Raw genomic sequence first — 13,037 nt, forward strand, 5'->3', positions numbered from 1 at the left:
GTATATATATAGTCTATTTTGGTTTTAAAAATCACTAAAAATATGCAAAATTTTTTAAATGAATAAATTTCATGCAGATGGGAATAGAAACTCTTTATTAAAAGCTGCTACACTAACAACGTTTGCCCATGCAGTACCTTCCATCGCTGCTACGTTGGGATTCCTGGGGTCAGTCTGGAACAGCTCTGGCAAGAGCCGTCTGTCCAAAATAAGTGCTCAACCAAAAGTAAATAAAATTCATCCATCCAATTTAAAATAAATCTTCTCACACAGCCTCTTACATTCTCTCAGCATCCCAGCTGCTTCTGTCTCTACATTTGTGACAATTTGACTTTTTAAAATGTTCTTGTTTGTTTTTGTTTGGGAGTCATCCTAGTCCCAGACCATAAACCGCAGGAGGGCAGGGACACACAGCTGTCCGCACCGGCGTCTGGCCACAGCAGGCCCTCATCCCCTCTCTGTTGAATTAATGGGCAGATGGATGAGTGGGTGGGAAACGGCTGGTGGACTTTCCTCCTCCTTAGGCTCCTTGTCCCCAGGGATTACAAGGCCTCATGAGGGGAGCAGTACCGACTGGTATGAACCTCTCACTTCTTCTGCTCTAAGACAGACCCCATCTGACATTCACAGAGTTTTCTGAGCCTCAGAGCACGTTGTCATCTGTTTATTGAATTACATCCTCACAAGCTGGTGAGGACAGTGGGCCTGTTCACATAATCTGACAGAACTGCCACTCCAGCCCTGACAGAGTCAGCGCCCACCCACGCTGCTCCGGAACACTCCATCCTTCCATCAGCCCTGCCACCCTCTGACCTTTCTCAACACCCCAGCCCATGGTACTGGGCGGCGAGGGTGCGGGAAGCACAGAAAGGAGAAGGCAGATGATGTGAAATAGCACCTTAAACTCACCCCAACAAAAGGGAAACCAGTTTATCAAATTGTAGAACTGATTCTATTTTCGTTGTGGATGTTGCCTCTGCAATGACCTAATGCTCATAAGAATTTGCATATTCCGGGTACACGCAAAGAGCAAAGGTAGGAAGGAAACCTCCATCGTGCCCACGGGAAGGCAAAGGCAGTCGAGGTAAGTAAGTGCTGTGAACAAACCACACGGGGGTAACGGAAAGGTGACCACAGATACTTTTAGCTTGTCACAGTGAACACCAAACTCTTTCAAACACAGGTTGCCAACTCAAGAGCCTAGAAGGGCCAGTCAGGTATCACAGGTGAAGGAGGAGATTTGAGGGGAGAACCTGGAAGGTCTCGGGGAAGCCCCACCTCAGCTTGTCCAGTGGACAAGACAGAACGTGGGCCCAGTGCTGCCAGATGGCGTGACTTTTTAAAGGCATTTTAAAAATCCACATTGTGTTAGAGCACGTCCTACTCCCTACATTTCGATGCCTTTCTACTTTAGTAATACTGTGCAGGCCAAACACAACCTCCCCGTGAGCCACAAAGTTGAGGCCCCTCCTGCAGCGAACCTCTCTCACGGTGAGGCTGCATCGGGAAAGAAGGTGGGACACTGACCGTGACCCAGAGCTGCACCTCATCACATGCCCTTGCGGGTCACATGATAGGAATGGTAGAGCTGGGCTGTGGGCCTCTGATGTCAGAGTTCTACCCCCCACAAACTAAACATCAGCATCTGACCACCTACTCCCCTGCAAACCCGAGGCAGCTCATTGCTCTGAGCTTCTTATTCACATGAAAGAAAAAGGAGTTTGAACTCCATCAGTGCATTAGTCCAGGCCTTGTGTCCACCACTTTTGGGGTGGCAGGAGACTTGAGGGCTTCCAGGCTCCTGAATCACCCTATTCCTGGCCCCCACCTGCCTAGGAGGCCACCATGGGAAAAGAGGATCAGCAGTGAAGTGGGGCAGGAACTGAGAGAAACCTCTCTGATGACAGGCCATTTGTTAGCAGTGGCCCTAACCCTCGCCCGCTGGACCAGTCCTTCCTGAGAGCAGGGAGCACAGATCCCTGATTACAAAGGTAGTTCCAGTGCGGGGTACAGTGCCTGGCATGCTCTAACTGCTGGAGTGACAGATGGGTGAATGGATGGGATGGACAGATGCGTGAATAGGTGAGTGCATGCATGGATGCATGAATAGATGGGTACATGCGTGGATGCATGAATAATTGGTTCCATGTGTGGATGCATGAATAGTTGATTCCATGCGTGAATGCATGAATAGGTGGGTCCATGCGTGGATGCATGAATAGGTGGGTCCATGTGTGGATGCATGAATAGGTGGGTCCATGCGTGGATGCATGAATAGGTAGGTCCATGCATGGATGCATGAATAGGTGGGTCCATGCGTGGATGCATGAATGGATATGAAGGAGGTGAAGCAGGCAGAGGCAAGGGATAAAGGACTTACTGACTCTGAACAGACTAAGGATGCAGGCTTTGGAGTCACCACCAATCTTGAATTCTTAGTCTGGTTACAACTCAGCTGTTTAACTTCCATCCAATTTATTGCCTTAATTTTTATTCTTTATAATCATGAAAACAGAGATGAGACTAATAGCCCTTATCATGCAGGATGTTGTAAGCATTCAATAAGATCATGTCTTTCTGGCAAACACGTATTTCTGGTAAATATTCAATAAAGAAAAATCCTCTTTCTCCTCCCCATCATCATTTGTATCTCAGTTTACAGTGTCTGCGCCCCAATGGGGAACCTTCACATCAGTCTCTCCGCCCCATAAATTTGACTCCCTTGGGCTTAAACAATGTGCCTCCAGGCCAAGGATGACAGCAAAGGATTTCCAGGGAGGAGAAATGCTTGTCATTAGCGTCCATGACACATTAGTTTGGATGCCCTGATAAACCAGAAGTCACCTGGCTGGGACAAACCAGACCCGACACAGAACAAATCCATTTTGTTGCCTTCAGAGGGGCAGAGCTTCTCCCACAGAAGACTCAAGAATGCCCTTAAGGGACATTCTTCTCCAACTGGCTGGGTGTCTGGATGCTAGTCTCCCTGCCCACTATAGTGTTGAAGAGGTTAAGGCGACACACACCCTGCCACTGTCCCTGTCATCTTCTTGGTAATGGCCCTGGCTTCCAATAGGGGAGGGGCAGCCCTGATGAGCAGCTGCGGTCAAACGGGTAGTTTCTGTTGCAGGCGGAAGGAAGTGCCCACAAGACAATCGGACTCAGAGATACCTCCCTGCTTCACCCAGTCTCTGGGGGGCAAGTAGTGGGCTCTGCCGGAGAGAACCACAGAGTGGAGCAGCAGGCAGCCTGCTGAGGCTGAATAAAAGGCTGTTTCCATTGGCCAAGGACCTCTGCACAGTATCCTCTTCCCCCTCCTCCCCTGGCAACAGGAAGCTGAATTCAAAACACCTCCCTCCAGCCAACTTGGCAGTTCAATTATTCCCTAGGATGCGCTCTCTGTGTTTCTCTGTAGCGGGATACTTTCTTCTCCTGGGATTACTGGGGCTGTCCTTGGTGCTGAGCACTGTGCCCAAATCTACTCCTTCTGTGTCTCCTTAAATGAATTTTATGATTCCAAGGTTGTGGACCTTTGCAAGATGCTTTTAAGAGGGATGTTGTAGAGTAGAGTGTTAAGCACACAGATTGCCTGGGTTCAAATCCCAGTTCTGCCATTTGTAACTGGAACTTAGGAAGGCTGCTTAAGCCCCCTATGCCTCAGTTTCCTCACTGTAGCATGAGGCTTAAATGAGTTAATATCTGTAAAACACTGAGAACAGGACCTGGTAGTATTAAGCACCATGAATGTTGGCTATTGAAACTATAATTAGTACATGCCTTGAAATAATAAATGAGTTAACAATATACAAAGGGCTTGAAACAGTGCCTGGCATATTATAACTGCTATACAGGCATTATTATTTCTATTAATATTATCAGTAACCTTCTATTTGTCTCATTAATTAAGGATCTGACTCAATAAAAGTTACATATCTGCTCTTTCTTTACCGTTGGCACATTTTGGGGAACCTACAATAAGAAGTAAGTAAAATCATATGAAGATTTTCAGGGAAGAGTCGGTTGCACAGACAAGGAGCTCGGAAATCTGTCCATCAACTGGAGTGGAGGCAGATCTGGGTCTGGATCCCACTCCTGCACCTCCCCAGCACTGTACTCTTAGTGAGCAAGCCGCTTCTCCTCTCCGAGACTCCGTTTCTTCATCTGTGAAATGGGGACAACAGCAGTTCTAACCCACGGAGTTGGGAAGAGTCACTTGGACAGCCAGGTAATATCTTCAAAGCCCTCATTATTCCTGCCACACAACTGACATCATAAGACCAGCAATTTCTAGCCAAGTGCTCTTAGTTTCAATTTTGTATGAGTTGGGTAATACCTTCTTCCATCCTGAATTCTGAATTTTCTTTTTTTTTTGGTGGAGAGGGGGTGAGTATAATGTACTCAAAATATCTAAAGGATGCCTGGCATACAGCTGGCACTCAATAAATGTTAGTAGTCCTACCCCTAGCACATTCCATCCTGCTCTGAGGATGATACAACAGGCATGGATGTTTTCTTCCGCCTTGGATTCCTCTTAGACTCTACTTGGCGTGGGAAAATGGATACTAACTACAAAAAAAAATATTGCTTATTTTCAAACATGCTAAGAGTTTCTTTTTAAAAGAACAACAGCTCGCATTTGAGCATTTAATTATGTACCAGGCACAAACCAATTCACAAATGTTACATTTCATCCTCATACAACCCAATGAGGTACCCTTGATTTTCAGAAGCATAGTCAGAATGACAAGGTCATGGAGTTGGCAAAGAGCAGAGCTAGAAGGTGAACCCAGGTATGTTAGACCCAACGATACTTAACCTCGGTCTCTTCCATTTGTGCTAAGGCCTGGCATACATTTCCTGCAACTTCCTCTCCTGTTCCCACAGCCCTTTCTTTCAAGTTGGGTTTTGCTGGGGTTGAGTTTGTGATCATTTTTCCCCCCCAAAGTGTTTTCTCTTTGTTTCTGCTAGATGGGGAGTAGGGTCAATAAAAAAGGGAGACACAATGGGGAAAAGGGAGAACAAGTGACAAGTCTTAGGGCAGTATTAACCAAGAGACAGAGACGAGGTCAGTCCTTATCCCACACAATTATATTGGGACTGTGCACGTCAGTCTTTCTGCACCCAGATGTATGGCCCCACTGATCACATATAGATAGCTCTGGCTGGAGGGCAGACCCTTATTACAGAGATATTCTGAAGGATATTTTGTTTTCTGGAGAACACACAGGCATGGGTGCATGCACCACATACACACACACACACTCAAAATGATGTCAAGAATTTGCTCTCACTCAATACACCAAATTTCCTTTTCTTCTAGGGTCATGGATCAAAGTTGGACAATCCCCAGCAAAAAGGAAATTATGTCTTGGCTTCCTATTTGCAAAACAGTAATAAGCATTTTGTCATTCAACCTTCTGGAAGAATTTTTTAAAAAAGAATTGATAAACTAGAGAGAAATGCTAAGTGTAGAGAGACTGGAAGGAAAGTAAACATGGGGTGAGGAAAAAGTAGATTTACAGTTGTTTGTATGGAAAATAATACAATAATTAATAAATAATATAAGAATAAACTGTTTTGCATACTCACAACTGTAAACCTAATTTTGCTTCACCCTGCATATATATTATAAGTACACACGCACTGTATATATACAAAACATATATACCTATGTGTATAATCATTTCTCCTTTTATTTATCTATTTTATTTAACATTTTCCAGTATGTAATTAAGCAGATGGCAACATTTGCAGTAAGATAAATATTGTTCAGTGATGCATATTTCTGTATACAAAGTGCAATGCACTGCTCAAGCAAAATAAAACTCCATTGAGAGTATGAAAAAAAAACCCGTCAATAAAATACCCTCTGTTCTCTGTGGTCTCAAAACATTTGGATAGAAAGAAAAGCTACGCCTCTCAGGCAGTTGGAACCGGAGGCGCTCTGATACAGTGAACCAATTTTTCAAAGTCGCTGCCAGTGTCTGAAACATCCTGAGTTATCTGAGTAATGTAAAGTATGAAGAATTTCTGCTGAAAAAAATCAACATTCAAAGGGGTCAGACAATACTGAAACCGTGTTTTACTCTGTGTGTGTGTGTGTGTGTGTGTGTGTGTATGAGCAAGGGTAATAAAAGTCAGGTTTCTTAAGTGAAACTTATGAACAGTTTATCAAAGGGCACAAGCAATAAATGTGAGGACTTTAAGAAGTTCACTGGAGGCAAAGGGAAAGAAAATAAACATTCCTTACACTAAGACACACAATTCTCCTTCATTTTCTCCCAGTCTATTCAGAACCCATAGTATAATCTTTCTGACACTCTCCAGTGTCCCTCCCTTTATAAGTGAGCTCATCTGTTTCTTAAATTCCAAGATGACAATAAAATCCACAGCTTAGTGGAGACCCAAGGAAAAAAGTCAGTGTCACAGCCACAAAACTCACCAACAATCCAGCCAATAATTCTAATGTTTAAGTGCTTTGAAAGAGGCTGAAAGGAAAAGGGGTGCTTGCAAATCTTTTAGAGCTATGCCCATCTTGCCACCATCCTCGCGCTCTCCAACTCATCTGACTAAATCTGCTTGAAAAACTGGGTGTTTCCTCTTGGCTTATTAAAATGCACAGAAAATAAAACCAGGTCCTTCGACAGGGGTGCAGCTCCTCAAACATAAAAGCTACAAGTGCAGAAGCTGTGGGAGGGTGGGCATAAGGAAGCAGCGAGACCCAGTTTAGAAAATGCTCTGTGTGCAGTGCCCGCCTGACCCTCTTTGGGACACACCTACCACCACCAGGGCCACAGGTTCCTTCTGCAAGGCAGAAGCACAATTGCCCACCCCACCCCACCCCACCCCCAGACCTCAACAGAGCAGAGATTACACACCATCTCCTAAGCATGTGCCTCACCAGCACTTTACAAGAGCCATCTGGAAAATCACGGGGAATTTTTCTTTTCAATGTCCCTCTCCTGAATCCAGCACCAAAGCACCATGCCAGCAGCTCCAGCAGGGTTTGCAACAAACTGCATGTTGCAAGGGCCACAGTGGCTTGCAAAACGGTCTGCTCCTCTCCTAGCCTGCAATCCAAGATCGGGCGACACCAGACTTTGGGAATAGCCTGCCCCCTTCTGGTCTCCTTGAGCTCCGTGGAAGGGCAGGGGCTGGTGGGGTGGGGGGGGGGGACACAGGCCAGGGAAGATAAGACCCCTGGCCCCATCCAGCAACTGTGATTTCAGGATCTCTAGCACGGCACAGAGGTATTCCGGGAGGGGGGGGTTGTAGGGAAGGGAAAAGAGAGGAGACAGGCAAACAGAGAAAATAAAATACAAATCCAGGAGACACAACAGTGAACAACAGTATGACAGACAATTATGAAGAAGTGGGAGGGAGAAAAAAAAATACATACATGTCTATATCAGAAGGTGAAGAAATTGAGATGCTGAGCGATATGGATGGGTGACAATAACTGAACTTGCAGATAAAAGCAGTTTCAGAAAAGCAAAGCAACTCTACTGCTGGAACTGGCATTCCAAATGGAATAAAGAAGGGAAAATGGCACCTACCTTCCCAATTGCAAACCTCTCTGTGGCTGAGCTGGGAGGTGAGAGAATAAGACACTGAACTGAACACACAAAGTGGGGAAGTGGATGGCAGGAGGACTCAAATGTCAGACGCCCAGGAAGAATCTCAACAGCCAGGCCTCCTTCCTCTTCTACGAGTTTCAACAGGTGATGTTTACACCCAAAGGCACCTCTGGACGCAGGTCTGAACCCCAGATGCAAAGGATACAGTAAGCCCCATGCCCATCCTATGTATGTGCTCCCACACAGGACCAGCAGTGCACGTCTTGAACCCCTCCCACCCACCTCCCAGTTAGGTTCTGAATCCAGGAAGAACTTTTAATTGCATTTCTGCCCAAACACATCACTCTCCACTCCGAGAGTTCAAAGGCAGAGTTTCAGAGTATTCTTTGCTGTAAATAAGAGCCTGCAGGTCATTGGGAATGTCCTGGTTCTCCATCAGGAACCTCAATCCATTGTCCTCCCCCACCCCCAAAAGGAGGGAAAGACGGCTCCCTGTTGCCCACACAGACCAGCCACCAGCCACGTGACACGCCAATGCATCACCAGCCCCACAACACAAAGAGTGGCAGTCCGGCACAGAGGGTCGCCTCGACTCCAAAGAAGTTTAGCAGATCAACAAGCATCACACTGTCTGAAGGCAGCCTTCAGTGAAGGCTCCCAAAGGGACGAATGGCAGAGACATGTGTTCAGTGTCTAGGGATCCTGTAACTCCCCCCTGTTGTCTAATGTCCCCCAAGAGCTAGATTTCCTGTAAGCAAGTGGCGCAATGGAGATAAAGACAGACAGACACACAGCTCTCCTTATGCCTTAAGACAGACATTCCCACCCACCGGCACGAGACCTCTGGTTCTGAGAGCTCCGAGTTCAGTGAACTCAGCAAGGCTGCCCAAAGAAGGCATGTAAGGCCCCCCTGGAGGAGTTGAGGACAGTGGGAAGGCACTCAGATGGCCCCAGAAGACCTGCAGAAGGAACTGCTTCACGGCACGGAGAACAGTTTCACACCCAAGGAGAGCACAGAAAATCCACAGCAGCCCACGTCATGATGGCGTGGTGGGACACAGCTTGTGACAGGAATCAGCTCCACACGACACAGAGCGCCACAGACACCATCTAAGGAGCGGAGACCATGCCCTGACAGTGGAGAGCAGGGTGAGGAAACTCGGGGCACAAGGAGAGGGCAAGGTTAGGGACTGAGAAGAGAAACGCAGGAGTCAGGCACGCAGGGATGGACATTAAGACCCAAAGTAAGACCAGGCACCCCACAATGAGTCTTGATTCAGGGACACGGCTAGGGACTTGGGACAACAATCCCAGGCCCCCTTCAGTCCAGGGAAAAGAAACGAGGCGGCAAGCCGGGCACTGAGTTGTCTGTACCCAGCTCGGTAAAAACCAGAGATGCTGCATGAGCCACCCATGAGCAGCGGCTGAAGATCCCTGGCACCATCCCCTCACGCAGACAGGGTTCGAGGTACCAACCACCCACACGCATAGAGCAAGTAGGAGCGCCCAGGAAGGTGACGGGGAACAGGCACCCAGCCAGCTCCTGTAACCCCCCAAAGCACCTCCTCTGAAGATAACTTCCCCAGACCCCAAGGGGGCAGTCCTCAGACTCTGGATGGGGCAGCCCCCGGCTCCTAAACCTTGGCAGGGACCCCACCCCGACTTCCAGGGCAAAGGGATGTGGTGCCCAGCAGGCTTGGGGAGTCCCAGTCTCACGACTAGGGCTAAAGGATTGGGGGGCGTGGGGCCACGGCTGTTTGGCTCCCTTCCTTCCTCCCTCGGGGACGCAAGCCGAAGGGGCATCTTACCAGCGCCCGCGCGGGCGGTGACCCCCGGCTGCCCGGCTGATGTGCCCAGGGTTCTCCGGCGCCGCCTCCCCGTGCCCGCGCTGGGGGCCCCCGTCCTCCGCGTCCGCCGCCGCCTCCTCCTCCTCCTCTGGCTGCAGCCAGCTCGGCGGGCAGGTCCCGGCGCTCTCGGCGCGGGGCCGGAGCAGGGGGCGGCTGCTCAGCGCCACCGACCGCTGCGCCCCCGAGGCGCTCTCCGGCCCCGGAGTCGAAGCTGCTGAAATTCCACACGACCAGCGTCTGCAGCAGCAGCACGGTGAGTGCCGCGAGCAGCGCCGAATGCGAGCGCCGGGCCAGCCTCCGGGCGCACGGCGCCGCCACCATCTTCGGAGCGCGGCTGGCGAGCGGGGCGCGGGGACCCGGGGCGCTCCGGGCCGCCCCCGCGCTCCCCGTGGCTCGCGCGGCCACCGGCCGCCACTCGGGCTCCTGCTCGAGCTGCTGCCGCCGCCGCCGCCTCGGCTCGCCGCTGCTCCTCCTCCTCCTCCGCCGCCGCCGCCGCCGCCTCCACCGCCGCGGCGCGGAGTTTTCAGACGGGCAGAGACCCGGACGTCACCAGGAGGAGGGGAAGGCGGGGAGGCGGGGAGCGGGAGGCCGCGGAGGGGGGCGCCGGCGCGCGCGCTCGGGGAATGGCACGCAGGGACGGGTGGAGGGGGGCGGCTAGCCCGCGGGGCTTCCCCTCCCCACACCACTCTTCTGCAGGGGCGGGGGGCGGGTGACCGAGAACCAGCTAAGGGGACGTGGGCCGGGGTGGAGAGAGGCGGGGCTGGGGGTGGAGCGAGGGAAGAAAAAGGAGGAGGGAAAGGGAAGGGGGTGGGGGCAAACAGAGAGGACAGACCCCCACTACGACAGGAGTAGGAGTGGATTTGAGGGGCAGTTCCCGCGGCAGAAAAAAAGAGGCGGGAGCCAAAAAAAGCAGTAGGAGCTTTGGCTGAGGGTGGGCCCGCTCTGAATCGAGGGGAGGGGGCGGATGAGAAAATCCGGGGGTCCTGAGGTCCTGACTTGCGTGTGGGAAGCAAGCACGAGGCTGCTGAATGGAGCACGCTCCCCGCCCCGATGTTTGCGGTCCGGATCTTCTGTGCGCACAAAGACTGCTTGGCAGGTGGAGACGTGAGGAACGTTCCCGGAGTGTCAGAGCCACACAGAGTGATCTTTGGATCCCTGGCTCGAAGGGGCAGGGAGGAGGCTATGAATGAGTCTCTGAGTGACTTCTGAATCACGCCCACCCCCTAGTGCCGACGACGTACTAAGTGCTTCATTGAGTCACTTCTCTCGTCCCTAAGGACGCACAAGCCAAGAGACTCCAAACCCAGTTGGCAAGCAAGTGTTTTAGTAGGGAAAGGGAGACCCTGTGAAGTTTCTCAACCTCTACAAGCTACACGCTCCAAAGTCTGGCCCCAGAACGTTCCACCCGGTCCTTCTTCCCAAGCAGCCTGAAGGCTGCCCTCCAGTACAGGCACGGCTCAGCTCCTGGAGGAACGAACAGGTCTTGCCATTAGGGCTAGACTGTCTCGGTGACCTTGAGCCAGGAGAACTCCTTGGGCCTGAGCTTCCTCCTCTGTCAGTGAAGGTTTAGACTGAAGATCCCAAAGGGCTCAAGTTTCATCCCCAGCCTTCTCTGACTCAGTCTTTTCAGTCTGTCCCTCCCTTGTCCTCTGCTCAAGGCTTTCTGCTCAGCAGCGCTGAACACACACAGAGGATAGAGGGAGTGGATGGGGGTGGGGTGGGGGGCAGGAATTAGCACCATGAGAATACGAATAGCAAATAGCGGATCCAATTCCCAGTGTGAATTGGAACCTCAAGGTGAGTGTTTTCTTCTTGTCTATTGTGGTTTTAAATCTCATTCTAATTTGTAAAGAGAAAAAAGTGGAGAAATAAAGAGGCTCCACCAGAGAAGGAGACAGGGAGATTGTTTTATCCACTAAGAGTCCATGAACATCACACTGTGCCGGACACTGGGCCAGGTGCAGGGATCCACCGGTGCGTAAGGCTGAGTATCCCCTTCACTAAGCCTGGGGTCTAGAATAAGAGCCAGATGTAGATGTCAGTCATTAAAACGCAGTGAGATTGGTGTCACTTTAGAGATGTGCATGAAGTGCTATGGGTTCGTGAGGATGGGGTGGGAGTGACTACTTAGAACTATGGCCTGGGATTCCTTTTTTTTTTTCCATCTCTCCTCTGCCTTTCATGGAGTCTGCTTCATGTCAACCTCGAATCAGTTGCTGAAACTACTTGTATCCTTTGTTCATTTCTAGCCCAGGAGAAGGAGGGACAATATTTCCCATTTCCCAGCATTCCCCTCACAGGCCCCAAGATTCTGACTGAAGCAGCTTTAGGTCAGAGATCACCACTAAACAAACGCTTCGGCAGGAAGGTAGAGTGTGCTGGCCAAGCGCCTACACATCACCTCTGGCCCTGGGGAGAAGCCAGCTCCCCTGCAGCCACCAGGATGTGTTATAGGAATGGAGTATTATGGGAGGAAGGGGATAGGTACAGGGAGGGAGGCACCATCACCTATTCCATGCAGTCACTGTGATGCAACCCAACCTTGGCAAGCCATTCCCCTCCAAGGACTCCAGGTTCTTCAATGCCAAATGAGGGATTATGCAAGATGGTCCCCAAGATCATCATGTCACATCCCCAGAACTCTTCCTCGGTATCTAAACAGAGCTTCCTAATCCCAGTAAAGGCTGGGGACTCTTGGCACTCCCCTCCCCCACTCCTGCCCATCTTTGCTTCAAGGTCTGGGCTGCATTTTCCCTCTAAGCAGCAATGATGTTATCTACTTCCTGCAGCACGGTGTTAACCACAGTCCTTTGTGGCCCAACCTCTGGTTCAGCTCCCTCCAGGGCCACAGGCTGAAAGAGTAAGGTTAAGGATTCAGGCCCCCAAGTCCCTGGAGAGAGAGAGAATTGTTTGTTTATTTCAACTCATAAAAAGCCACAGGAGAAAGAGGTTTAAAAGCTCCAGGCAGGTTATGGATGCCATAAACAGCTTATGTGAGGCTTTTAGAACGAAAAATCACCTGAGATAGAAGAACGGGAAGGCAAGCTCCTAGGGTCACTGAGTCCCTCTTCCTGCCCAAGACAGACAGCTCCTCAAGCATCTTTATGGAACCTAATGTAGAAGACAGAGCCAGAGTACTGCTTGAAACTCTGGCAGTGGCAGCCTTAGCAACAGCAGCAAGTTTCTTTAGAATCCTTAAAGCTTATTCAGTCATTCAACACAGATGTATTGGACCCTATTATGCACTAGGCATCATGCTGGGTGAGTGAAATATAGATATGAAGAAGGTCCCCTGAGGAATTTTTCTTTATAAATACGGTTTCTACTCTCGCGTTAACTGAGCCAGACCTCTAAGGAAGTTCCAACTGATTTGTGGGCTTCCCTCCCCATCCCCACCCCTAAATCCTGTTTCATCATCACGTTCAATTGTGAGAAGAGTAAATTAGTCAGCAAGTCATTCTGAGCTCCTGGGTGTGCCCAGTGCTATGCCAAGGGTTATGAGGGAAATCAAGAAAAAAAGGGGTCTTCACCATTAAGGACCATCAAGGAGATCCCTGATTCTGCAACTCTTAACTGAGACTTTCAGTGTCAGTTGTTTACCTTCTCTATGCCT

At 50.0% G+C, this 13,037-nt stretch overlaps 1 protein-coding gene across 1 annotated transcript in view; it reads right to left on the bottom strand.

The window, feature by feature from the left end:
- XYLT1 (xylosyltransferase 1) overlaps window positions 1-9,745 on the bottom strand; it is a 300,460-nt gene extending 290,715 nt beyond the window's left edge. The window contains exon 1 of the mRNA XM_090276964.1: window positions 9,386-9,745. Within this exon, the coding sequence (XP_090133090.1) occupies window positions 9,386-9,745 (360 nt within the window). The remainder of the gene's footprint in view (window positions 1-9,385) is intronic.
- Window positions 9,746-13,037: the final 3,292 nt, after the last annotated feature.

This window comes from Furipterus horrens, unplaced genomic scaffold, assembly GCF_987537825.1.
Source record: "Furipterus horrens unplaced genomic scaffold, mFurHor1.1.pri manual_scaffold_5, whole genome shotgun sequence".
NCBI classification, from domain to species: domain Eukaryota; kingdom Metazoa; phylum Chordata; class Mammalia; order Chiroptera; family Furipteridae; genus Furipterus; species Furipterus horrens.